General features: G+C 48.0%; 2 protein-coding genes across 2 annotated transcripts in view; both read right to left on the minus strand.

The window, feature by feature from the left end:
- Positions 1-93: 93 nt before the first annotated feature.
- Positions 94-12,389, minus strand: pygl (phosphorylase, glycogen, liver). Its single transcript, XM_030356847.1, has 20 exons — positions 12,082-12,389; positions 11,436-11,537; positions 11,089-11,167; positions 10,744-10,847; positions 9,345-9,476; positions 8,751-8,862; positions 8,310-8,392; positions 7,033-7,170; positions 6,588-6,680; positions 6,162-6,308; positions 5,487-5,650; positions 5,107-5,221; positions 4,858-4,959; positions 4,005-4,152; positions 3,552-3,610; positions 2,891-3,032; positions 2,117-2,324; positions 1,444-1,578; positions 944-1,010; positions 94-808 (listed from the first exon to the last, which is right to left on the minus strand). The coding sequence occupies exons 1-20, from the start codon at positions 12,322-12,324 to the stop codon at positions 617-619; spliced, it is 2,565 nt and encodes an 854-aa protein (XP_030212707.1). The 5' UTR covers positions 12,325-12,389; the 3' UTR covers positions 94-616.
- Positions 12,390-12,662: 273 nt separating this feature from the next.
- Positions 12,663-22,912, minus strand: part of trim9 (tripartite motif containing 9) — a 28,501-nt gene continuing 18,251 nt past the window's right edge. The window contains exons 4-9 of the mRNA XM_030357138.1: positions 22,004-22,077; positions 21,557-21,774; positions 19,871-19,900; positions 18,119-18,422; positions 17,500-17,662; positions 12,663-15,472 (exon numbers count right to left, since the gene is read on the minus strand). Coding sequence (XP_030212998.1) covers positions 15,395-15,472; positions 17,500-17,662; positions 18,119-18,422; positions 19,871-19,900; positions 21,557-21,774; positions 22,004-22,077 — 867 coding nt within the window. The 3' untranslated portion in view covers positions 12,663-15,394. The remainder of the gene's footprint in view (positions 15,473-17,499; positions 17,663-18,118; positions 18,423-19,870; positions 19,901-21,556; positions 21,775-22,003; positions 22,078-22,912) is intronic.

The raw sequence follows: 22,912 nt of genomic DNA on the forward strand, positions 1-22,912 counted from the left end.
ATGTTCCTTTTTGATACTAATGCCGAGCGTGTGGTTGGAACTCATCCTGGATGACCAGAGAAAGATAAAGAGTAAGAAAAGGACCAGTCAGACTCCCAGTGTTTGTGTTGTATTTATTTGGCAATAGATTTCTTCCAAACTGATAAACTAAAACTAGTTTGTCCAAAGCAAGAGACTTTTATCAGACATAATTCAAGTGCCTCGTAAGAAAATGAAACGGATTTGAGCCTGAAGTTAGATAAAATGCTTGCTGAAGTAAAAATTATGAAAGATCAAGTTAAAGAAGCTGTAGGTTATATTTAAGTGCTATCATTTGAGGGTAATTTGGTAGAAATGTAAGTAACCAAGTCAGCTTTTGGAACGCACTGAGAGACTAATGGTTTTCATGTTTACTGCGTCTCTGTATGAGACAATTTGTTGGTCATTTTTCCCAATCAGGAGTCTTTTCTGGGGGGGGGGATTATTAAAAAAACATTGTACCCTCTTATTGTGCACTCTATTTCTCTCTTTACAACTTCCGAATCACAACAACGGCAGCTTTTCAGATGACGTGCAAAGTTTAAATCCTAGGCGTTTGCTATCGCAATACCACCGGTGGCCACGAGGGAGCGGTGTCTCACATTTTATTCAGGGCTCTGGCCGCGGTCTCATCGATGGCCTCTCTGGGCTCACTGGGAGGCGGGATCTTCAGATCGGTGGGCTCCACCCCCCACACCTCTCTGGCATAATCGCTGATGGTTCTGTCGCTGGAGAATTTGCCCGATGCTGCGATGTTCTTTATTACCATCTTGGTCCATTCCTTTGGTTTCTATAACGCCAAGAAACATATTTAAAAACGTTGGAAATAAAATGGATTTATTTTCTCTAGCTCAGGTATTATAGGCTACACACATCACATTTAAAGTGGTTTCTTGTTTTTGTGCCACTATTTCAGTCCACCTACCTGGTAAAGTTTGCTGACTTTTTCCTGAGCCTTCACGTAATCGTCAAAGTCGGCAAATACTTTGAAACTGTTGAGGAATATCAAGAACACTAAAGGTTAAACTCAAGGTCAAGGTTAAAGTCAACAAGAATACCACAGCCAAACACTTCAAAACACTAGAGAGTACTATAACTCAAAATGAATAAGAAGATACTAAGAAGATGTTAATTTCATCTATTCAAATACTCATAAATAAAAAATAAGTCAGATGTATACGTTACATCCGTGGTTCTCAAATGGGGTACGCGTACCCCTAGGGGTAATTTGGAGTACCCCTTTTTTTATGTACATTTTTAAACAGCCAAATAGAACACACATACATTATTTATGGTAATTGTATTTGCATTATGTTTTTTCTCCAATTTTTTTTTTGTGCCAGTGAAGGAGGTACTTTACTAGAGGGCGCCACGCAAACTAGTAGAAAAGGTGAGAGAACCACTGCTTAACATGATCCCACGTACCGGTCGTATTTGAAGAGCATGTCGGTCACGTCCTTGAACAGGTCAGGGTTCTTGGGGTTGAAGTACCCGCTGGTGATCAGGTCCATGACACACCTCAGCTCCGGGTTCCGCTTGTAGTACACCATGGCGTCGTAGCTGAGGGGAGAACCCAGAGAACCGCTTCAGTTCCCCTGCAGTCTCAGAGGAGGACATGAACGTCTGGCTCTGATCACTGGTCCTCCCCCCGCTCTCTCTGTCTCTCTCACCCTTGCTCACTCTATCACCCCTTCTCTCTCCTCGACTCTCTCTCTCTCTCTCTCTCTCTCTCTCTCTCTCTCTCTCTCTCTCTCTCTCTCTCTCTCTCTCTCTCTCTCTCTCTCTCTCTCTCTCTCTCTCTCTCTCTCTCTCTCTCTCTCTCTCTCTCTCTCTCTCTCTCTCTCTCTCTCTCTGTTGTTTTAATCTCGGCCTCCCTTGTTGTATTCCTTCTTGATCTAGCTCTCCCTCCCCCATTATTTTCTTTTTTTCTTCTCTCTCATTCGTTCTATCTCTCTTCTGTCTCTTCTCTTCTCGTGCTCCCTCATTGTATCTTTGTATTCCATCCCTTTCCATCCTTGGTTCATCTCTCTACAGCACTCTAGTATCTCTCTCTCTCTCTCTCTCTCTCTCTCTCTCTCTCTCTCTCTCTCTCTCTCACCCCTTCAGGTCGAGCGCGGCCACGTCCTCCACCCTCATGCCGAAGATGAAGAGGTTCTCCTCGCCGGCCTCCTCGGCCATCTCCACGTTGGCCCCGTCCATGGTGCCGATGGTCAGCGCCCCGTTCAGCATGAACTTCATGTTCCCCGTCCCGGACGCCTCCGTCCCCGCAGTGGAGATCTGCTCCGACAGGTCCGTGGCCGGGATCACTGGGGGACGGGGGGGGAGGGAGACAGGGAGGACGGAGGGGAGACGGGGGGAGGGGGGAGGGAGACAGGGAGGACGGGGGAGGACGGAGACCGTGGGAAGCGAGGGGGGATGTTAGGGCGGCATGTGGCTCAGGAGGTAGAGCGGCTGGTAACCATGAAGGTTGCTAGTTCGATCCCTGGCTACCCATTTAAATAATTAATAACACATTTATGATGTAATTCAATAATTGATCAATTGATTTCATCAATGAAGCCTTGAGGTTGACTTTGACTGTTAACAATCTGACAATTAAGATGTATTCTTCATTAAAGGTCCCATGACATGGCACCAGGTGTGAGAGTAAAGGGGGCGTGTCCACCTAGATGTGTGCTGGCAAGATCAGTCTACCAGCCCACCCAGTGGACTGTAGCAAACGCCCACTTGTGATGTCATAAGGGGCAGATATTCAAAACGGCTTGTAACCACTAATCACACCACACCTGGTGGCATGTCATCAGACCTTTAACAATTAACTATTAATTAAGGCGCAAACTCCCTAGAATGTGTACAGTAGTCAGTATCGTACCTTTCTCTGCCAGTGACACCCGGTAGTTCTCCAAGTAGATGACCTTGAGTTTACTGCCCACCACGGGGTCGTTGTTCACCACGTCGCCCACCGCTGTGATCAGCTTAATGATCATCTTCGCCATGTGGTACCCTGGTGCCGCCTGCAGGGGGAGACAGAGGATCACATAGAAGATGAAGCGTAAAATCGTTTTGGATTGGCCTGCACGGGCTCTTCTGGGGTTCACTTCATAATAAATCAATTGCCTCAGTGATATTTTAAGGTTGATCTTGTATTTTAGCGTAAAAAATTGCTGGATGACTTGGGTAGATAGTGATATGGAATGCAAAAAGCACTCTGATTGGCTCAGGATATAGCCAATGAGGCAGAGTGAATCTGCAGCGTCAGGAGAGTAGAGTTGTGTCACAATTTGGGAAATTGTGCTTTGAGGATAACAAAGTAAAACTATTTGTGTAGCACCTTTATAAACAACGTGTGCAAAGTGCTTATGAGAACTAATGGTGTTTTAGAAAGGTTATCATTAAGGGTGACCTTGTATTGGTATGCAGTCTGAAATGGTTTGATACAGAATCATTAAAAACAGGTGTAAAGTCCTTAAACATAGATTCTGGTTCAGTGACGGGGAGGGCGTGTTCAGACGTTGGTTCTAGGTTCTGCTCACCTTGCCTCCGATGATGATGGTCCGTGGAACGAACGGCGCTGTCGGGTTCTTTTTGATGCCTTCAAAAGAGACAATAAGTATATATTCAATACCTCTGAAAAGACAGAGTCAACCAATTGATTACTTAACCACCGGTAAACACAAACCAAAAGGTCTTTCAGGAATCAATTAACATTTGGGAATTTTTAACTCTGGGATGACTGAATACATTTGGGAATTTTCCCATGGGGATGCTCCAACATATTTGGGAATATTCCTTCTGGCCTGGATGCAGTCTATCTGGTATGCAGTGCATCCGGTATTGTCCCGGCAATGTTACGGTAATGTTGCGGTAATACCCTGGTAATGTCCCGGTAATGTCCCGGTAATGTTACAGTAATGTTGCGGTAATGTCCCGGTAATGTCCCGGTAATGTCCCGGTAATGTGGTAGTGTGTGGGGCCGGCCTGCGTACGGTTGTACATGGTGATGATGTGCAGGCAGTTGAGCAGCTGGCGCTTGTACTCGTGGATCCTCTTGACGTGAACGTCGAACATGGAGGCCGGGTTGATCTCCACGCGGTACTCCTTCTCCAGGTACTGGGCAAACTTCTCCTTGTTGTCCTGCGGGGGGCAAGTTGGGACACGAGGGGTGAGTGGCGTGCAGGAAACACAGAGGGCTTCATTGTTTGGCACAGTCTAACCGGTTCTAACCTCTTCCTGTTTTTACTGGTGGGTGATCTTGTGATTCATAGGGGCTGTTGTAATACATTAATTAATCATATCCTGGATATCTATCAGAGGTTGGTCTCCACAGTACAGTTGAGCTTAGGGTGTGGACTCCCAGGTGAAGGGTTCTGAGTTTGATTCCCGGCATTCGAAACCTAACCTGTGGGCATCCTTCATGGAGATGCCCCAACAGGGCCTTACCCCCCCCCCCCCCCCCTGCTCAATAATGACATCTTAAAGTCACTGTAAGTTGCTTTGGACCGAGCGTCTGCTTAATGACTCAATAGCACGTCGAGATTCAGCCGTCTCGTCTTGCTGCCCTTTTCATCTCAATATGATGTAACGTTACCTCTTTAACATGGCTGTCATCGTAAGAGAACCCTTCGATAAGAAGAAGTGCTATTAGTAGTTACGATGCTAGATGCTGTGTCTGTGTATATACTCTTTTTCGGCCGATACTCAAGTTCAGGAATCGGTCAGGAAAAATATGGAATCGGTACATCTCTAGTCTGAAGGCCTGACGTTGCGTCTCATGGGACATCACGCGAGACACGGATTTGAAGGTAGTAACGATGGTGGTGCAGTGGTGCTCCTGCCCACCTGCTTGACTTTGGACACGTCCCTGATGAAGGCCTCGTTGTCCACCAGCAGCATGAGCTTCTTCAGCTGGCTGAGGTCCTTCACGTAGTCCTCCCCGATCACCTGCAGCGGGACACACACACACACACACATCACGGCGGCATGAGGCTCAGGAGGCAGAGGACTGGCAACCAGAAGGTTGCTAGTTCGATCACCGGAAGCTGATAAAGACAGACAGACAGAGGTGTTAGTTCTGAAGGGAGGTCCTACCGCTGCTATGAGCTCGGCCAGCCCGGGGTTACAGAGGAGGAGCCAGCGCCTCGGAGTGATCCCATTGGTCTTGTTCTGGAACTTGTCCGGCTCCAATTCGCTGAAATCACGGAACCTACGGAACACGAGATACTCAATACTAAAGTATAAATCAATAATATCTAAATAAAATGCTCTACGATTACGAAGTCTCTGTATTTTTTTGTTTGTTTCTCATATTTCATTTCATCTTGTTCCACGTATGTTCCTGGAAGGTTGCGCAATTTTGTTTGCGCTAACGATGCACTGATGTCGCGGGCATGTGCCACGTATGTCCCATGTATGTTCCCTGTGTGTTCCACGTATTTTCCACGCATGTTCCCCGGCGCGTGTCTTCTCACACGCTGGTCTTGATGATGTCGGAGTGGATCTGCGCCACCCCGTTGACGGCGTGGGAGCCCAGGATGCAGAGGTGGGCCATGTTGACCCGCTTGCCCCCGTCCTCCTCGATCAGGGACATCCGGCGCAGGCGGTCCATGTCCTCCGGGAACAGGGACGCTATGCTCTGGAGAGGGAGGGAGGGAGGGAGGGAGGGACACAGATAGAGAGAGACCGAGACCGAGAGAGAGAGAGAGAGAGAGAGAGAGAGAGAGAGAGAGAGAGAGAGAGAGAGAGAGAGAGAGAGAGAGAGAGAGAGAGAGAGAGAGAGAGAGACAGACAGACAGACAAACAAGTAAATAGAAGAACCGTTTTCTGTGCCCACAACTTCCTCTCAACTTACAATCCTTCCCTTTTTTCTACCGTGACTCGGCTTGAAAACAAGTTGACTTGTTCCTTGCGTGTGTGTGTTAGACAGAGACAAACCGAGATATAGAGAGGGTAGGGGAGGCAAAGAGAGAATACAGAGAGAGCAGTAGAGCGAGAGACAGAGAGAGGCAGAGGAGAGAGAGAAAGAGAGGCAGAGGAGAGAGAGGCAGAGGAGAGAGAGAAAGAGAGACAGAGAGGCAGAGGAGAGAGAGGCAGAGGAGAGAGAGACAGGGAGGGCGGTAGAGAGAGATGGCGTGGGGGCTGCGTACGTCCAGGTGGCTCTGGTTGATCCGGTAGATGATCTGCAGGTGTCGGGGCAGCAGGGTCTCCAGCAGCTCCACCGGCCAGCGCTCCAGCGCCTCAGGCAGCACCGTGTGGTTGGTGTAGGCGAAGGTGCGCTTGGTCAGGTCCCAGGCCTGCCTGGGGGGGAGGGGCTTGTGAGTCGGTACCATCGTCACTCATGATAACTGTTCCATCATCAGTCAAGATGACACCTGTACCATCGTCACTCATGATGATACGTGTAACATCGTAACTCATGATACCTGTACTATCGTAACTCATGGTACGTGTGAGGTTTAGACTCTTATTATTCAGTTAATTCGTTAGTTAGTCTTAAGAGACGTCGACTCTATGATCTTATATCAAAATGGAGGAGTTTTTTTATGGTTTTGGGTGAGTAGTAAATAATGCACCGTATCCCAGTCCAGCTTCTCAATGTCCACAAAGATCCTCATGAGCTCTGGGATGGCCATGGCTGGGTGGGTGTCGTTCAGCTGAATGGCCACCTGAAAGGAACACGACAACGTGGCATAACTTGTAGACATTAATCACAATAATACAAGGACACTCGTCCTCAAATCCAACATCGTGAAAGCCCGATAACCCAACAGCCCCCTCTAGCCCTGGGCAAACGGTTTGGGATCCGACCCAACCATGTCGGGACCGCCGCCTTAATCGTGTATCAAATTAATTAGATTCTTTAAAAAGAGAAATGGTAGCTGACCTCAGCTTAGCTTCCAAGCTAAAATCTAAAGTATTGATTTGTAATCGGAACCCAAACCCAGGTTTCAGCACTTCATCTTATCCTTAACAAAACCCAAGCCTGGTCCCCAAATCCCATAATAGTGGGACCCCTACCTTCTCTGGGAAGCCCTGGAAGGAGGTCCGGGCACCGGCACCCTTCTTGGTGGTCTTGAAGCGGCGGATGATGTCCTGCAGGGTGGCGGCCACCACAAAGTACTCCTGCTTCAGACGCAGCTCCTTACCCTCAAAGAACTGGAGGCGTAGAGGAGGAGAGAGGAGGAGCAGAGAGGAGGAGAGAGGAGCAGGGAGGAGGAGAGAGGAGCAGGGAGGAGGAGAGAGGAGGAGCAGAGAGGAGGAGAGAGGAGCAGGGAGGAGGAGAGAGGAGGAGAGAGGTGGAGAGAGGAGCAGGGAGGAGGAGAGAGGAGGAGAGAGGAGCAGGGAGGAGGAGAGAGGAGGAGCAGGGAGGAGGAGAGAGGAGGAGTAGGGAGGAGGAGAGAGGAGTAGGGAGGAGGAGAGAGGAGAGAGGAGGAGAGAGGAGCAGGGAGGAGGAGAGAGGAGTAGGGAGGAGGAGAGAGGAGAGAGGAGGAGAGAGGAGCAGGGAGGAGAGAGGAGGAGGAGAGAGGAGGAGCAGGGAGGAGGAGAGAGGAGTAGGGAGGAGGAGAGAGGAGTAGGGAGGAGGAGAGGGGAGAGGAGGAGAGAGGAGCAGGGAGGAGGAGAGAGGAGTAGGGAGGAGGAGAGAGGAGAGAGGAGGAGCAGGGAGGAGGAGAGAGGAGCAGGGAGGAGAGAAGAGGAGGAGAGAGGAGCAGGGAGGAGGAGAGAGGAGTGAGGGGAGAGGAACAGTGAGTATAACAAAACAAAGAAAGTTACTGCAAAGCTGATCTTCTCCTGCAGGTTACATGTTTGACAACATCCCATAATATTGAGCTGAATGTACAGTAGCTATAAGGACAGAGGACAACAGTAAGGGCAGAACCCTTAGGGAGGGCTGTCCTGTCAGCTAGCGACCAACAGACAGTTAGCAAGTCAACCGACAATTATCCGGTGTGTACAAATTAGCCATAATTACGGAAACAACCGTCGTTAATTTAAGGGGGGAGAGAGTGGCGCTTCATGGATTGTCCACAGAGGACAAAGTCAACGTTGCTCCAAACTCATGACCGTACATTACAGAGAGGCCTGGTTTGTAACTTTTCGTAACACAAGAACAACACAATCCCCCTGAAGCAACTTCCCTCGACGCCTTACTCCACGGCGTTACTCAAGAACGGTTTCCTGTGAAGTTGCGTTAACGTTGACACAACGACAAACAAACACACACACACACACACACAAACACACACACACACACACAGACAGACAGACAGACAGACAGACAGACACACACAACCTACGTTGTCGTTGGGGTACAGAACCCGGGAGATGTTCTCGGCCAGGTTCCGGTCCAGAACCGCTTCGATGTAATCTCCGACATTAACTAAAACACAGAGGTACATTCGGTTAGACTTGTTCAATTTACGATTTAAACACATTGATGCACGTTTGGTGCATGCACGCCGTTTTGGTCGAGTTACTAAATTACTCGGTTGAGTAATTTAACCATTTTGTGGATGCTTTTATCCTCATGGGGTCAGGGGTCATCTTGTTCAAGGAGCCCTCAAATCTGCAATTCAGACTTAATTAAATAACCTTATTGATTTTTTTCAATCACAGCACTAACTGAGCTGAGGTCTCGTCTTTCTGAATGGATATTTTCCATTGTCTGGAGGGAACCTGTGTTACACATGCATGTGATGAATGAAAACACTTGTGGGCTGAGAGGGTAGGGAGCCTACAGTCTCTCAGGTTGAAGTCATTGGGCGCCTTGGCCGACCACAACCTCATGGTGTTCACCGTGTTGTTCATGAAGCCCGGGATGGGCGTGTCGTAGGGCATGGCCAGGACCACCTGCAGGGAGACCACAGGTCAATACACCTGGGACAGGTACAGTACACCCGGGACAGGTACAGTACACCTGGGACAAGTGCAGTACACCTGAGATAGGTAATGTAGATCTGACACAGGAACATAATAGCTGAGACAGGTACATTACACCTTAGACAGGTACAGTACACCTCAGACAGGTACAATACAACTTAGAGAGGTACATTCGCCTGAGACAGGTACAATACAACTGAGACAGGTAAAGTACACCTTAGACAAGTACCTTACACCTGAGACAATTAAAGTACGACTGAGACAGGTACAGTACACCTGAGACAGGTACAATCCACCTAAAACAGGTTAGGTACACCTACGAACACCTGCAGGGGGAATACAGGTAACTACACCTGAGTACAGGTACAATGCACCTTAGACAGGTATACCTGATAAACAGACAGACAGACAGACAGACAGACAGACAGACAGACAGACAGACAGACAGCTACCTGAGTATCCACCCATCGGGATCCTTCCTGTGACTCCTCCACCCGCCCATAGAAGTGAACAGGAAGCATGTATTCCGGGCGGGCCTTCTCCCAGGGGTTCCCGTGCCTCAGCCAATCATCTGCCTCCTCCACCTGTTGCCCATTAATAGTTCAGTCAAATGGAAATAATCACAGAATTAAGAACACAGAAGACGCGCAGTGCGCCGGGCAAATCATAACAAATATTCTCTCCATACTACGGTCACAGAAAATTATTTTGAGAGATTCCCCGGACAGTTTTCCAGCCACATGTGTTCAGCCAGCTTCATGCCAGGCAGTGGACCACACGGGCCTTTCAGTTTCTCTTCTCTTTGAGTTCTCATAGATCCTGAGTCAACAAGCTCCCGGCGTTATGCAACAGTCCATCAGGCCCAGATCAGGGGTCAGACCCCAGGGTTCAGCCGTACGCTCCAGGGATCGCCGATCGAGGGATCGACGCCTCTGCAGGATGTTTGACCGCTCCCGACGTCAAGTTCGCTCTTGGAACCTGCTGTTATCTGACCATGAGCTCATGTCTCTCTCCCTTATTGATCCGGGGGCAATCGATCGATGAGCTCAAGATAAGCCGATGTTAAAAACATGTCTCCCCCAGGGTGCCCCCATGTTTCACCCCTTGCACCCTGGGGGAGACACGAGGCTCACAGCGCCCCGGATGACACGCACCAGACGGTCCTGACACCCACGTGCAGCGTGATCGCGGTCCATCGTACAGCAGTGCATGTTTATTGTTTACCCTGTGTGCGTTTACACCGCAAACCCTCGCCAGAGAAGACAGGAGGCCCCAGCCGTTGTTTTTCCCCAAAGTCTCAGCTCTAAGTATAACTAGGAGACAGCTTTGGGGATTTGATCTTTCAGAGCTAAGCCCCCCTCGATGAACCACGGCAGATGGAGGCTGCAGACGGATCGCTCCCAGCTCACCTGAACTGGGGCACCAGTGCCCACTGGGACGGTCCGTCTGCTGGGTTAATGTTTGAGCCGGTTGGCTGTGAGCCACTTCTACCAACTACGTGGCCATCCTTGAACCCCTCTCGTGCCCGCACGGAGCTCTGCACCGGCCTCACAAGCTCAGATAAACGAGGACCTTCGACCTCTGCTTGGCTCAACGTTGGGAAAGTTCATCCACATGAACTTCACTAACTATTTTTGGGAATGCTGAAGTAAGAGAAATGGCCGGGGATTGTCCTTTGATACAGAGACTCTTAATTTAATGATCCGGGGGAAATGTTAATATCGATCAGCTCAAGATAAACGGAAGTAAAAGAATATGAGTAAAAATGTACTGCAGGGCAGTAGATGTTTTCTTGAACTTTTGCCTAAACGTTTTGGGTGCTAAACCCAAGGGCCGGGTTGTGTTATTTACCTGCCACCCGTCTCTGATCTTCTGGTTGAAGATGCCGTACTCGTAGCGGATCCCATAGCCGTAGGCGGCCAGGCCAAGCGTTGCCATGGAGTCCAGGAAACACGCTTTACGAACCAGGGAAAAGAACCAGACACAAAAGTACATTGTTGGCCGTTGATCCCTTACAGCCTACTGTCTTACAGAAGGTGTTAGCCAACGTTATGAGGTACAATGAGGATGGAATACACTTTCTGTTGCGGAACAGCTGATATGGCTTCCAGGAGAATGCAGTTGAAGGAGTCTTGAGCCTGTTTGAAAGTGTGTGTGTGTGTGTGTGTGTGTGTGTGTGTGTGTGTGTGTGTGTACCTGCCAGTCTGCCAAGGCCTCCGTTCCCCAGGCCTGCATCCTCCTCCATCTCCTCCAGATCTTCCATATCCAGACCCAGCTACACACACACACACACACACACACACACACACACACACACACACACACACACACACACACACACACACACACACACACACACACACACACACACACACACACACACACACCTTATAAATACCATTTTTTGTTAATTAATCACAAAGAAAAGATGATTAACTACCTGTTGTTAAACACAACATTATTATTCATAAACCCCTAAAAGGCGTCAGATAAGCTCCCAGTTCCAGAGGACTGTTCAGAGTCTGCGTGGTGCTTCCTGGTACCTGGTAGATGGCCTCATCGCAGGCGTTCTGCAGGCCCAGGTTGATCATGGTGTTCTGCAGGGTTCTGCCCATGTAGAACTCCAGCGACAGGTAATACACACGCTGCACGCACGCACGCACGCACACACACACACACACACACACACACACACACACACACACACACACACACACACACACACACACACACACACACACACACACACACACAGACAGACGTTAACCTGACATCACTTAAGTAATCCCAGATGGGAACTACAGACACATTTCAAACTTTATATGATAAACTCTCGCAGGCTGCCCCACTAAGCCCAAACGTGGCCTCGTTTCAATATTTTATTTGGTCTGATTGACTGCAGTGTGCGCATAGAAATAATACGAGGCATTCTTTAAAAGGTATTGGAGGTAAATATAGCCTATATGTCAGCCTTCATAGCAAGGAGTACAATTTATTAACGCAACCACGTTATTTCTACCTTTTACATGTTGTGTATAGGCCCTACTACATTTATATGTTGGAATGCATTTATTCATAAAAAGTAGGCATACACCAGGATAGTTTTAGGCCAAGTCACTGACAGCTCTGGTCTGTGTGTGTGAATGAGCGATCACATTTCAACGGGACGACTTTTGACACAGTCCATACCTTGGGGTCTACTTCGTAGTAGTACTGCTGGGTTCTGATCCATCTCCCCACCAGGTGGTCTCGTACGGTGTGGGCGAGAGCAAAGTAGTAATCTCGCGGGGTCGCGATATTTCGGTCTTTCACCAACGTGAAGTGCAGATGGCGATTAAAACCCTTCTTGATTTCGGCAACATTTTCCACTCCCACTATGCCTCGGATACTGATCTGCTTTCTCTTCTCCTGGTCGGTCAGCGGCGTCGCCATGGTCAGAAATGTTACTTTGAGCGGTCAACTGGCAGCGGAGCGACGGGTCACCACTGGTTTTGATGGAGACGCGTTTCCTCCTGTGCGTTTGATTGGTTGGCGAAAGGGGAGGTGTGTCTGTGTGCGTGCGTATGCGTGCGTATGCGTACGTGTGTGTGTGTGTGTGTGTGTGTGTGTGTGTGTGTGTGTGTGTGTGTGTGTGTGTGTGTGTGTGTGTGTGTGTGTGTGTGTGTGTGTGTGTGTGTGTGTGTGCGTGCGTGCGTGTGTGCGTGTGTGTTGTTGGCCAACCTCAGACCAATATTGCAAAGGACAGGAAATCCATTTATATTTAAAGGTCCTCAGCTCTATGTCGACACCAATTTATTGAATTTTCAGACATACAGGAAAAAACACCCAAGCTTATATTACACTTGAAATAATCATAATAGTGCTAATAGTTTGCTTCCAAATCATATGAATAAGAATTGTTCATGTTTATAATCATAAAAATCTCCATAGACATATGTGGGTATGTATAATGTAAATAGGACATTCATTAATAGCATATGTTCGTTGACCATCAAACTTGGCAAAAACATTTACTTTGGAGTCGAAAAGAGAATGAAAATATCCAATGAACTTTCTTGAAACGATAACTCTTCGTCGCCCAGCGACTTTGTACTGTTTCCATTTACTTATAATTAATGCAATTATGTTAAGCATCTACGAGGCTGTAGGATCAAATGCACAAAAAAAGTAAAGCGTAAGAAACGACTGCAAATAACGCATTTCAACTCTTGAAAAATAGTTTGTCTAGCATTTGACAACACGTGTTCGTGGTACTTGTAGGCAACTCACACATCACACAATAACAGTTTTTGTTTATGAAAAATGTACAGAAAGGTGTGCTGTCCACGACATCCGTCGTATGGATGGGATGCAAATTGCTTAGCTATGCAGGACCTCCCCGATGGTCCTGGGAACTGAGTGGTTTTCAACCTCGCGAAAAAGGCTGTGCTTGTACGTCTTCAATGAAGTAAAGAACGTTGCTCTCGCGATGGTTCAATGAGGATGGCGGGGTTAGGAGGGCTTGTGCTTTTGTACTTTAATTTAGTCTTTGAATAATGGCCAGACATAGAAAAATAAACATACTGGATCACCTATCCTATCCAATAATAGACTATAAAGAGAAGTTTGCATCAGATGTGAAGTTTTAAAATATCATTTTTATATATGTATTCTGGATCAGGGCTGCTGCAACCAGCAAAATATTATTTCTGAAGCATTCAGTGTCTCTAAATGTTACCTCTAACAGGGTTACACAGACCGAGAATGCAAATGAATTTACATTTCGGGCATTTAGCAAATATTAAAATAAAGCAGGTGTTTGTTATTTCGACTCCAAGGCGGACGGAATGCTATTAATGACTATTCTGAATGCACATTCCACAGGTGGAAAGGGGATTGACTTCTGACTTCGGTACAGACTCGGTATGGACTCGTGATCATGTAGCAGTAAGGTGGGGGTTAGTGATCACTCGGAGAGGGGGAAGGCACACCCACAAGCATAGTAGCACCTTTAAGAACAGCCAGATATGTACACGTGGGAAACACAGAGACCCCCGTTCATACACCTCTATGGCCAGCAGCAAGGGAGAGGAACTGTACTTTTGCGGTGATTATGCACGTAAGTGGTCGTGTTTAGGTATATTGCGTTCAATATCATTAGGATTTGGCATTAGGGTTAAAGATGGCTATGGTAAGCGTTTGGTAGGTTTTTAGGGGAGCTCGATTCATGAAATAATCACCATAAAAGATTACATGTATTTACCTCACAGTTGCTTTATCGCCTTACATTTGAGGGATTTGAAGGAAAAGAGGGTCGTCTTCTTTTCGCTTAAATCCGTCCTCTCTGATTCAGCAACAATAGAGCCATTTATAAAGAAACTCTATAAATCTCTGTCTGAGCAACACATTCCAAACATTTCATCAGACAAATTTCACGATTTTCAATTGTACAGCTATGCCTTAATCTGAAACAATCAATGATAAAAGTTTAGTTAAAAAATAACTTAACATAACATCAATAACTTATGTAAAACTATACACATTTTCCCCTCCTACGGACCTTTTCAATTACAGTACAAAACTAGCGGCTCGACTCACCTACAGCAAAACAACCAGCACCACCTAGCGGCAGCACCGCGTAGTACATCCAGCATCCTATAATTAATTCACGATGCTTTCTTGCTCAAAAGCACATGGGTAATAATTGGCAGAATAGTTGTATAGTATAACACCCAAAATTGAAGTCTGCTCTTTTGAGAGAGCGCTGTGCTGAGTCAAAAGGCTGCATAAAGGCCTCAATTTAGTTGCTTTTATACATTGATGCTGTATTTTACAAAAAATAAGGGTTTACAGAAGCTAAGCCACTAAATAGCATTGCATTTACACCGGTGAGGATAAAAGCCGCTAGTACAGTCGAGAGTCGAACTATTGCTCTCTCTACGAGAAATCACTGCCGCTGTATATCAAATAGGCAATTTTCATTGAACACCAGCGCTTCCTTGTGTCCAAAATGCAGCGTGACATTGTAAGATTGGGTGAAATGGTAGATGAATAGATCATTAATTAAGTGTGTTTGTGTGCGTGTGTGTGTGTGTGTTTGTGTGTTTGTATGTGTATATATGTGTACATGTGTGTGTGTGTGTGTGTGTGTGTGTGTGTGTGTGTGTGTGTGTGTGTGTGTGTGTGTGTGTGTGTGTGCCTTCACTGAACTATCACATCTTTCATGGCTTTATCTGAGTACAATAAACACCTCTCCCACCAGGAGGCTCAACACACACCCACCAGCGACTTATCGTCACACCCATTCCAGGTCCGCTTGTCTGAGGCAAGTGTCCGTGGTGGTCTCAGGTCTCCCCCTCTTCATCCTCCTCTTCTTCATATACACAGTACAAAATGGCTGAGGACATGTCGTCCAGTCTAGAGGGAGGGGGGTAAGTTGTATTGAGGATGTGGCTCAGAGCTGAATAAGGGAGAGTTTTGGTCAGGGGGGAGAGTGGGGGAGGAGGGGGTGGGGGGGCTTGCCTCAACACTCAGAACCGTTGGGGTCGGCTTCCCCAGGGGTGTAGAAGTCAGGAATGGGGAGACCGGTGTGGAGGGTCACCTATAGGAAGACCAGAGACATGTTAGTCCGGAGGACTTCAGGTAGTGAACTCGGATAGGCTCTCAAGGCAAGGCATCATGCAAAATTTGCAGGAAAGTAAAAATATTTCAACTTGAGATAAGTGTTTGTGCAGCTAGAATAACGAGAAAGCCGCACCATTCATCTATTTTAGTCAGAAGATCGATTTTAATCAGAAATTCAGAATCGACACTTCAGAATCGACACAAATTTTCAGTCCAAAAAAGTAAATATTTCCGCTCAATATTCAACCATTTAAATGAAGGCAGTATAAAAAGGAAATATATAAAAATGTAAGTATAGGCTCATTAGTGAACATAGAAGTGTAGGCTACATAGAGTAGGCCAACATAAAAATAAGTTTGATAAACCTAAAAGAAAAAATATGGATTCCTGCTCATTTAAATTAGATTGAATACGGTAGATTGGTCTTCTATCGTTATGATACACGAGTCACGACCAGCATTTCGGTACAATTTTAATGAACGGCCTGTTACATTTGTTGAAGTTCCTCGTGTGGCCTGCAGACGGGGGTGTGGCGCTACATAAGCCGCAGACCCAGAAACGTTGCTAATCACTTAACCATCGACTATTAATGAGTAGAGCTGGCTGAGGGCAACCAAAACAAAAACACTATTAGCTGTGTGGTCTTTGAAGCTTCAGGTTTTTGAGGTTTAGTATTCAGGGAGAATATTTATGAGACTTGTGGTGGTGGATGTTCCACCTGAAGCTCTTGGGCTCCTGGAACCACAACAAATGAAGCAAGACAGAAATAGGCAAATGTTTGCCTTTCAGTCATAACAGAAACTATTTAAAAAACCAAGACATTGTATGTATCTTTTAAACAAAACAAAAATGTTTGCCGTTCGTGTCTGTGCGTGCGTGTATGTATGTGTGTGTGTGTGTGTGTGTTTGTGTACCTGAACGTTGCGGTTCAGACTAATAGCTTGGTAGTAACGTGTGTGTACCTGAACGTTGCGGTTCAGACTAATGGCTGGGTAGTACCGCGTGTTGACCTGAACATTGCGGTTCAGACTAGTGGCTCGTTAGTACCGCGTGTTGACCTGAACATTGCGGTTCAGACTAGTGGCTCGTTAGTACCGCGTGTTGACCTGAACATTGCGGTTCAGACTAGTGGCTGGGTAATAACGTGTGTATACCTGAACGTTGCGGTTCAGACTAATAGCTTGGTAGTAACGTGTGTGTACCTAAACGTTGGGGTTCAGACTAATGGCTGGGTAGTAACGCGTGTGTGTGTACCTGAACATTGCGGTTCAGACTAGTGGCTGGGTAATAACGTGTGTATACCTGAACGTTGCGGTTCAGACTAATGGCTGGGTAGTAACGCGTGTGTGTGTACCTGAACGTTGCGGTTCAGACTAATGGCTGGGTAGTAACGCGTGTGTGTATACCTGAACGTTGCGGTTCAGACTAATGGCTGGGTAATAACGTGTGTGTACCTGAACGTTGCGGTTCAGACTAATGGCTGGGTAATAACGTGTGTATACCTGAACGTTGCGATTCAGACTAATGGCTGGGTAGTAACGCGTGTATACCTGAACGTTGCGGTTCAGACTAATGGCTGGGTAATAACGTGTGTGTGTATACCTGAACGTTGCGGTTCAGACTAATGGCTGGGTAGTAATGTGTGTATACCTGAACGTTGCGGTTCAGACTAATGGCTGGGTAGTAACGCGTGTGTGTGTACCTGAACGTTGCGGTTCAGACTAATGGCTGGGTAGTAACGCGTGTATACCTGAACGTTGCGGTTCAGACTAATGGCTGGGTAATAACGTGTGTGTGTATACCTGAACGTTGCGGTTCAGACTAATGGCTGGGTAGTAACGCGTGTATACCTGAACGTTGCGGTTCAGACTAATGGCTGGGTAGTAACGCGTGTGTGTGTACCTGAACGTTGCGGTTCAGACTAATGGCTGGGTAGTAACGCGTGTGTGTGTGTACCTGAACGTTGCGGTTCAGACTAATGGCTGGGTAATCACGTGTGTGTACCTGAACGTTGCGGTTCAGACTAATGGCTGGGTAGTAGGGCCCCTCCAGGCCCTCGAAGGCGACGGGCCCCTGCTGCTCGTCGTTGATGAGGAAGATGAGGAGGCCGCAGGTGAAGTCCAGCAGCACGCCTATCGTGGCGCCCTTAGCGATGCCACCGTCCGTCCTACGGAGCCCACACAGCAGAAATCACGACAACAATCATTAAGCGCGCGTCATGTGACCCCGGTGTGCATCATGTGACCACAGTGTGCGTCGCGTGACCCCGGTGCGAGTCATGTGAACCCAGTGCGCGTCATGTGTCCCCGGTGTGTATCATGTGACCCCTACCTGTTGGTGTGGGAGTTGTTGTGTGTCATGTGACCCCTGTGTGCGTCATGTGACCCCGGTGTGCGTCACGTGACCCGTACCTGTTGGTGTGCGAGTTGTTGTGCTTCATGTGACCCCAGTGTGCGTCATGTGACCCGTACCTGTTGGTGTGCGAGTTGTTGTGCGAGTTGTTGTGCGTCATGTGACCCCGGTGAGCGTCATGTGACCCGTACCTGTTGGTGTGCGAGTTGTTGTGCGTCATGTGACCCCGGTATGCGTCATGTGACCCCGGTGAGCGTCATGTGACCCGTACCTGTTGGTGTGCGAGTTGTTGTGCATGAACCAGGAGCGGTTGTTGTCGACGTACATGGCCCACGCCTTGTCGTCCTTCCCCAGCATCACGTCCTTCAGCACGTCGCCGCGGGCAACGCCGAAGGCGGGGTCGGGGTGGTTGTCGTAGCGATCCACCGTCATCTCCCAGTAGTGGACGCCGCGGGAGAAGGCGGAGCCTCCCAGGACCACGCGGTCGTCGTAGCTGTTGCAGGTCACCGTCAGGTTGTCGTTGGAGAACAGGATGTCGGGGTGGGCCGAGGCGGGGTCGAAGGTGAACCAGGCGACTGGGGAGAGGGAGCGGCACACACACACACACACACACACACACACACACACACACACACACATACACACACACATCAACACACACAGGAAAGCACACACACAAACACACACAAACAGGCCAGGGGACACACACACATACACAGACACAGACACACACACACACACACACACACACACACACACACACACACACACACACACACACACACACACACACACAAGCAGGCCGAGACAAACACACACACACACACACACACACACACACACAGTTTAATCTCAGCTCTACAGGAGCTCATAAACCACTGAGAATGAAAATCGTTGGGGGGACGAAAGGAGCAGAACAAGATGGAGTCTACAGGTCAGGCTACAGATGGAGTCAGAATGAGGTGAGGTGACTACAGTGGGGGGAGAAGCCGCCTCCGCTAACTCTCTGAACATGTCGGGACCACACAGATCACCCCAGGGGGTCCGCTCTGGGACCTCAACACACACTGCCCACTCACTCAAATCTGTGGAAGTGGTGTGCTCTCGTTTTGACGAAGCTCCGGTGTGAGTTTTCTGTGGGTTGTCAGGACGTGACCCACTTTCAACTTGGATCGAAGCCCATTTAATTTGAAGTTGTTTTAGGGTTAGGGTTAGTAATATTTGTGTTATGTAATGTTATGATCTCAACAATTTCACGAAACAGCATGGTGGACTTATGGTTATATATTACTTAACTTAACTTACAACATTATGTAATGGATTTGCATGAATACTAGACCGGGTTGAAAAGTCTTCAGACACAAAGCCGACTTTAAAATTCTCCAGATCAATATGCATCAATGCCACAGCCTCATTTAAACAAAAACTATTGCATTTCTCCAGTAGTCTTTGTTGCACTGTTAAGCAGATGCTAACGTGTTAATCATTACTAATTATTTCTGGAGTCATCATTTCCCAATAACATTTGAGCCAGATCCAGTGGGTTCAGTGGAACCCACTGGACCTTATTGCCTCAGTCCGCCAATAAGGGAGAGTTACCTAGCCGAGAGTTAGCTAGCAGATAACTAGCTAGCCCTCTGCTAGCTATTTATATAGCCCTCCACTAGCTAGCAGAGAGCCAGCTAGCAGAGAGCAGCTCGATGTGTTCCTATGGGCTTTAGAAGGTTTCATTGTTCCCTCAGACTCACTCTGCTTGAGCAAAGTCTCATTAACGGCCCATATTTCCCCGGGGAAATAAACAGATATTTACTGCAAACCTTTAAAGGAGAAAATAATAATAATAATAATAACAACAAAGATAACTGCAGCCCATGGATTAAAATAAATAAATAAATAGAAGGGAAGAAAGGAATCGGCCCACTCTTGGAAATGGTCAAATGGATGCTTTGATATAAAACAAGATGATGGTAGAGGAGAGGAGAAGAGAGGGATGGGGGAGGCGGGGGGGGAGACCCATCCGTACCTGACTCCATGTCGCAAGGTGGGAGTCCAGCTGGAAGGTGAGATGAATATGTGGGGGAGAGAGAGAGAGAGAGAGAGAGAGAGAGAGAGAGAGAGAGAGAGAGAGAGAGAGAGAGAGAGAGGGGAAATGAGGGGGGAAGAGTAGGGGAGGAGGGATGAGAGAAAGAGAGAGAGAGACAGAGGGAGGAGGGAGGGAGAGAGAGAAGGAGATATAGACAGAAAGAGGAGGATACAGAGGAAGAAGAGCGAAAGAAAGGGGTGAGGGAAATTTGGAAGGGAAGAGGAGAGAGAGAGAAAGAGAGAGAGAGAGAGAGAGAGAGAGAGAGAGAGAGAGAGAGAGAGAGAGAGGGGGAGAGTAGGGGGGTGTAAAGAAAAAAGGGAGGAGATGAAGGAGAGTTGGAGAGGAGGGGGGGAGAAGAAAGCATAAGAGAGGAGGTGGAGGGGAAGCAGAAGCAGCAGGTCAGGGGAGCTGGACTCTGTACCCCCACACACACCCAGCCCTGTGAGACCCCCCCCCCAACACCCAGACCCTCCACCAGGCAGGATGGTGTTGGTCCGTCATTTAACTCAAATATAAATAAAAAAATATGAAGGCAAAGCAAAAAAGCTTACGTTTCTTAAAGGTGACATGTTATACCACCGGGGGGAAACGCCCATTTGTGACGTCAGAAGAGGCAGATTTTCAAAACGGCCAATCCCACTCACATCTGGTGGTATTATAAATCACCGTTAAAAATGTAAATCATTAAATTAAATGTGCAGTGGAAACAGAACTTAGTCATAGAAAGAATCTTACTTAATAGAAGATCCTATTATACAGATAGTTTTGTACAGTCTCTAACAGCTGATTGGTCCATAGAAGCGTCTGTCAAACCTCCTCAGGCTCGACATTAACCCTCAAGCGTCCCTCCCTCCAAAGAACAGCCCATTACTAATGGAAAAGCAGGCTTATGGTGGATTATAAACTATTATTGTGATACTTCACCTGATTAAAGATTAAAAAATGTCCTCCCAAACACAGAACTCCCACCTGAAGGGCTTTGGTGTAAACTCCTCTGCTAGAGTTCATGTTTGGCATAAAAATGTCCGGTTGTAGTCAATGTTTTGATGATGCAGTTTTATGAGTCTGTTATCGACTGTTACGATCATTCCCAACATGTGGCAGTTGTGTAATTATGTTCCCGATTTCCAAAGTTAATTTCTCTAGGATCCCATCAACGTTTTTGCTGGGGCCGCAGGCATTCAGGATTTATTGTTTTGCTATTTGGTCTGGGCTGGCTAGGGCTGTGAAATCACACCAGATCTAGAGACGTAATGAATCAAATAAATCAAGTACTGTTCTACTTCTGATTCAGAAGGATACTGTATGAGTGTTACTAGGATATCTGCTTGTTCTAAATAAGAGAAAATATAGTATTCTTTGTCGTGTATTCGTAAATTGTCTGACAATCTCCACCAATCTCCACCGTTGTAAAATAAAATACAATAATATCGACACGTTTGCAATTTGTCGAAAGGAGTAAGAAGCCATTTGTTTGTGAGGACATTAACACTGCAGAAGCACCAGCTGGGATTGGAGCAGAACCAAACAAACAAGTGTGATGTCTGTGTGAGGGAGGCTTTAGAAGGTTCTAGAAGGCTCCAGAGGGCTCTGGAAGGGACGGGGGGGCTCCGTAGGAGGACGTACTCTCGGAGGTCTGCAGCAGCAGCGTCTTGCTGTACTGGCCCAGGCCGCTGGCGTTGAAGGCCTTCACCCGGGACTTGTAGGTGCTGTGGTAGTGCAGGCCGTCCACCGTGCAGATGGTCTCGTTCCCCACGTACACCTCCTGTGGAGACACACGCATCGAGGGCGTTAGCGATTTACTATCAGTACATTTGTCAGAAGAAGGAGAAACAACCATACATCTCCGTCGGTACAGTAAGGATGTTCATAGAACCAAGTGCCAAGCACCAACAATCACTAGGTTAACCCATCATCCGTATACAACGAAGACAGCTAGGATAAGACGCTACACAATGCTGAGTACTATTTTTAAATGCCAGGACGTACAACGTACTATAAGTGAGTAAGAGGGGTGTGTGTGTGTGGGGGGGGGGGACGACACACACACACAAACCGCCACCCAGCTGTCACCGCGGTGGCGAGGAGCCGATCCCGGGTTCTGTATGTTCGGGGCTCGGTGTGGGCCCCGGTTGCCCCGCGGCGGGCTGGTGAAGAGCGAGGAGCGTGTGCGTGGGACGATCTGGCCCACGCACACGGGTATAAATAGCAGCTCCCCGTCCTCCTCTGCTCGTTGGCGCTCGGCTCTCTGAGTCACAGAAGGGAGCCGAGCCGGCGCAGAACGCCGTGCTCCAGAGAGCCGGGAGATGACACACATCGCCGCAGCAGGAGACGCCGCTAACACTGGTTTTAGCGGTTTTAAACAACGGGGACCGGAAACGCAAACCCCCCCCCCCAACGGGTCGATTGAAGTTCAGAGGTGTTGACTCAGGTCTGATCTCACTGTTGGTATTTACTTATTGGGGAGACCTTTTGTCCACAGCAGCAGTACGCTGAGTGAGCTCCTGGAGTAGGTAGGGGTCAGAGGTTATCTGGTTGAGGTAGGACGGGTAGGGTGCGGACTTCTGGCCTTGGAACCCAGAAGTCCGGCAAAAACGGTTTATTTTGTCAAACAATCTCCCTCGCGTAGGCATTACCATCGAATAGTAAAGTACAACTTTCACGGCACCAAATTGAAGCACTTTATGGGCGAGGCGGAAGTTTAGTTCACCGAGTTCTGACTGGATACGAACTGCACTCCCAAGGGGGGGGTCCATCATGACCAGTGGGACTGGTTCCAGGGGGGGACGGGACCCAGGCTGGGGTCCTCAGGCCGCTGTAAGAGGAGCCACCGGGGGGGGGGGGGGGGGGAGGTCAGTCTCAGGAGACACTGATAGGCCGGGACATTGTTCCACAGGTAGAGACCGGGTCCGTCCTCCACAAAGCGGACTGGTGGCTGTGTAGAGAGCCGGGGGGGGGGGGGGGGGGGGGGGGGGGGGGGGG

Source organism: Gadus morhua, chromosome 5 (assembly GCF_902167405.1).
Source record: "Gadus morhua chromosome 5, gadMor3.0, whole genome shotgun sequence".
Classification (NCBI taxonomy): domain Eukaryota; kingdom Metazoa; phylum Chordata; class Actinopteri; order Gadiformes; family Gadidae; genus Gadus; species Gadus morhua.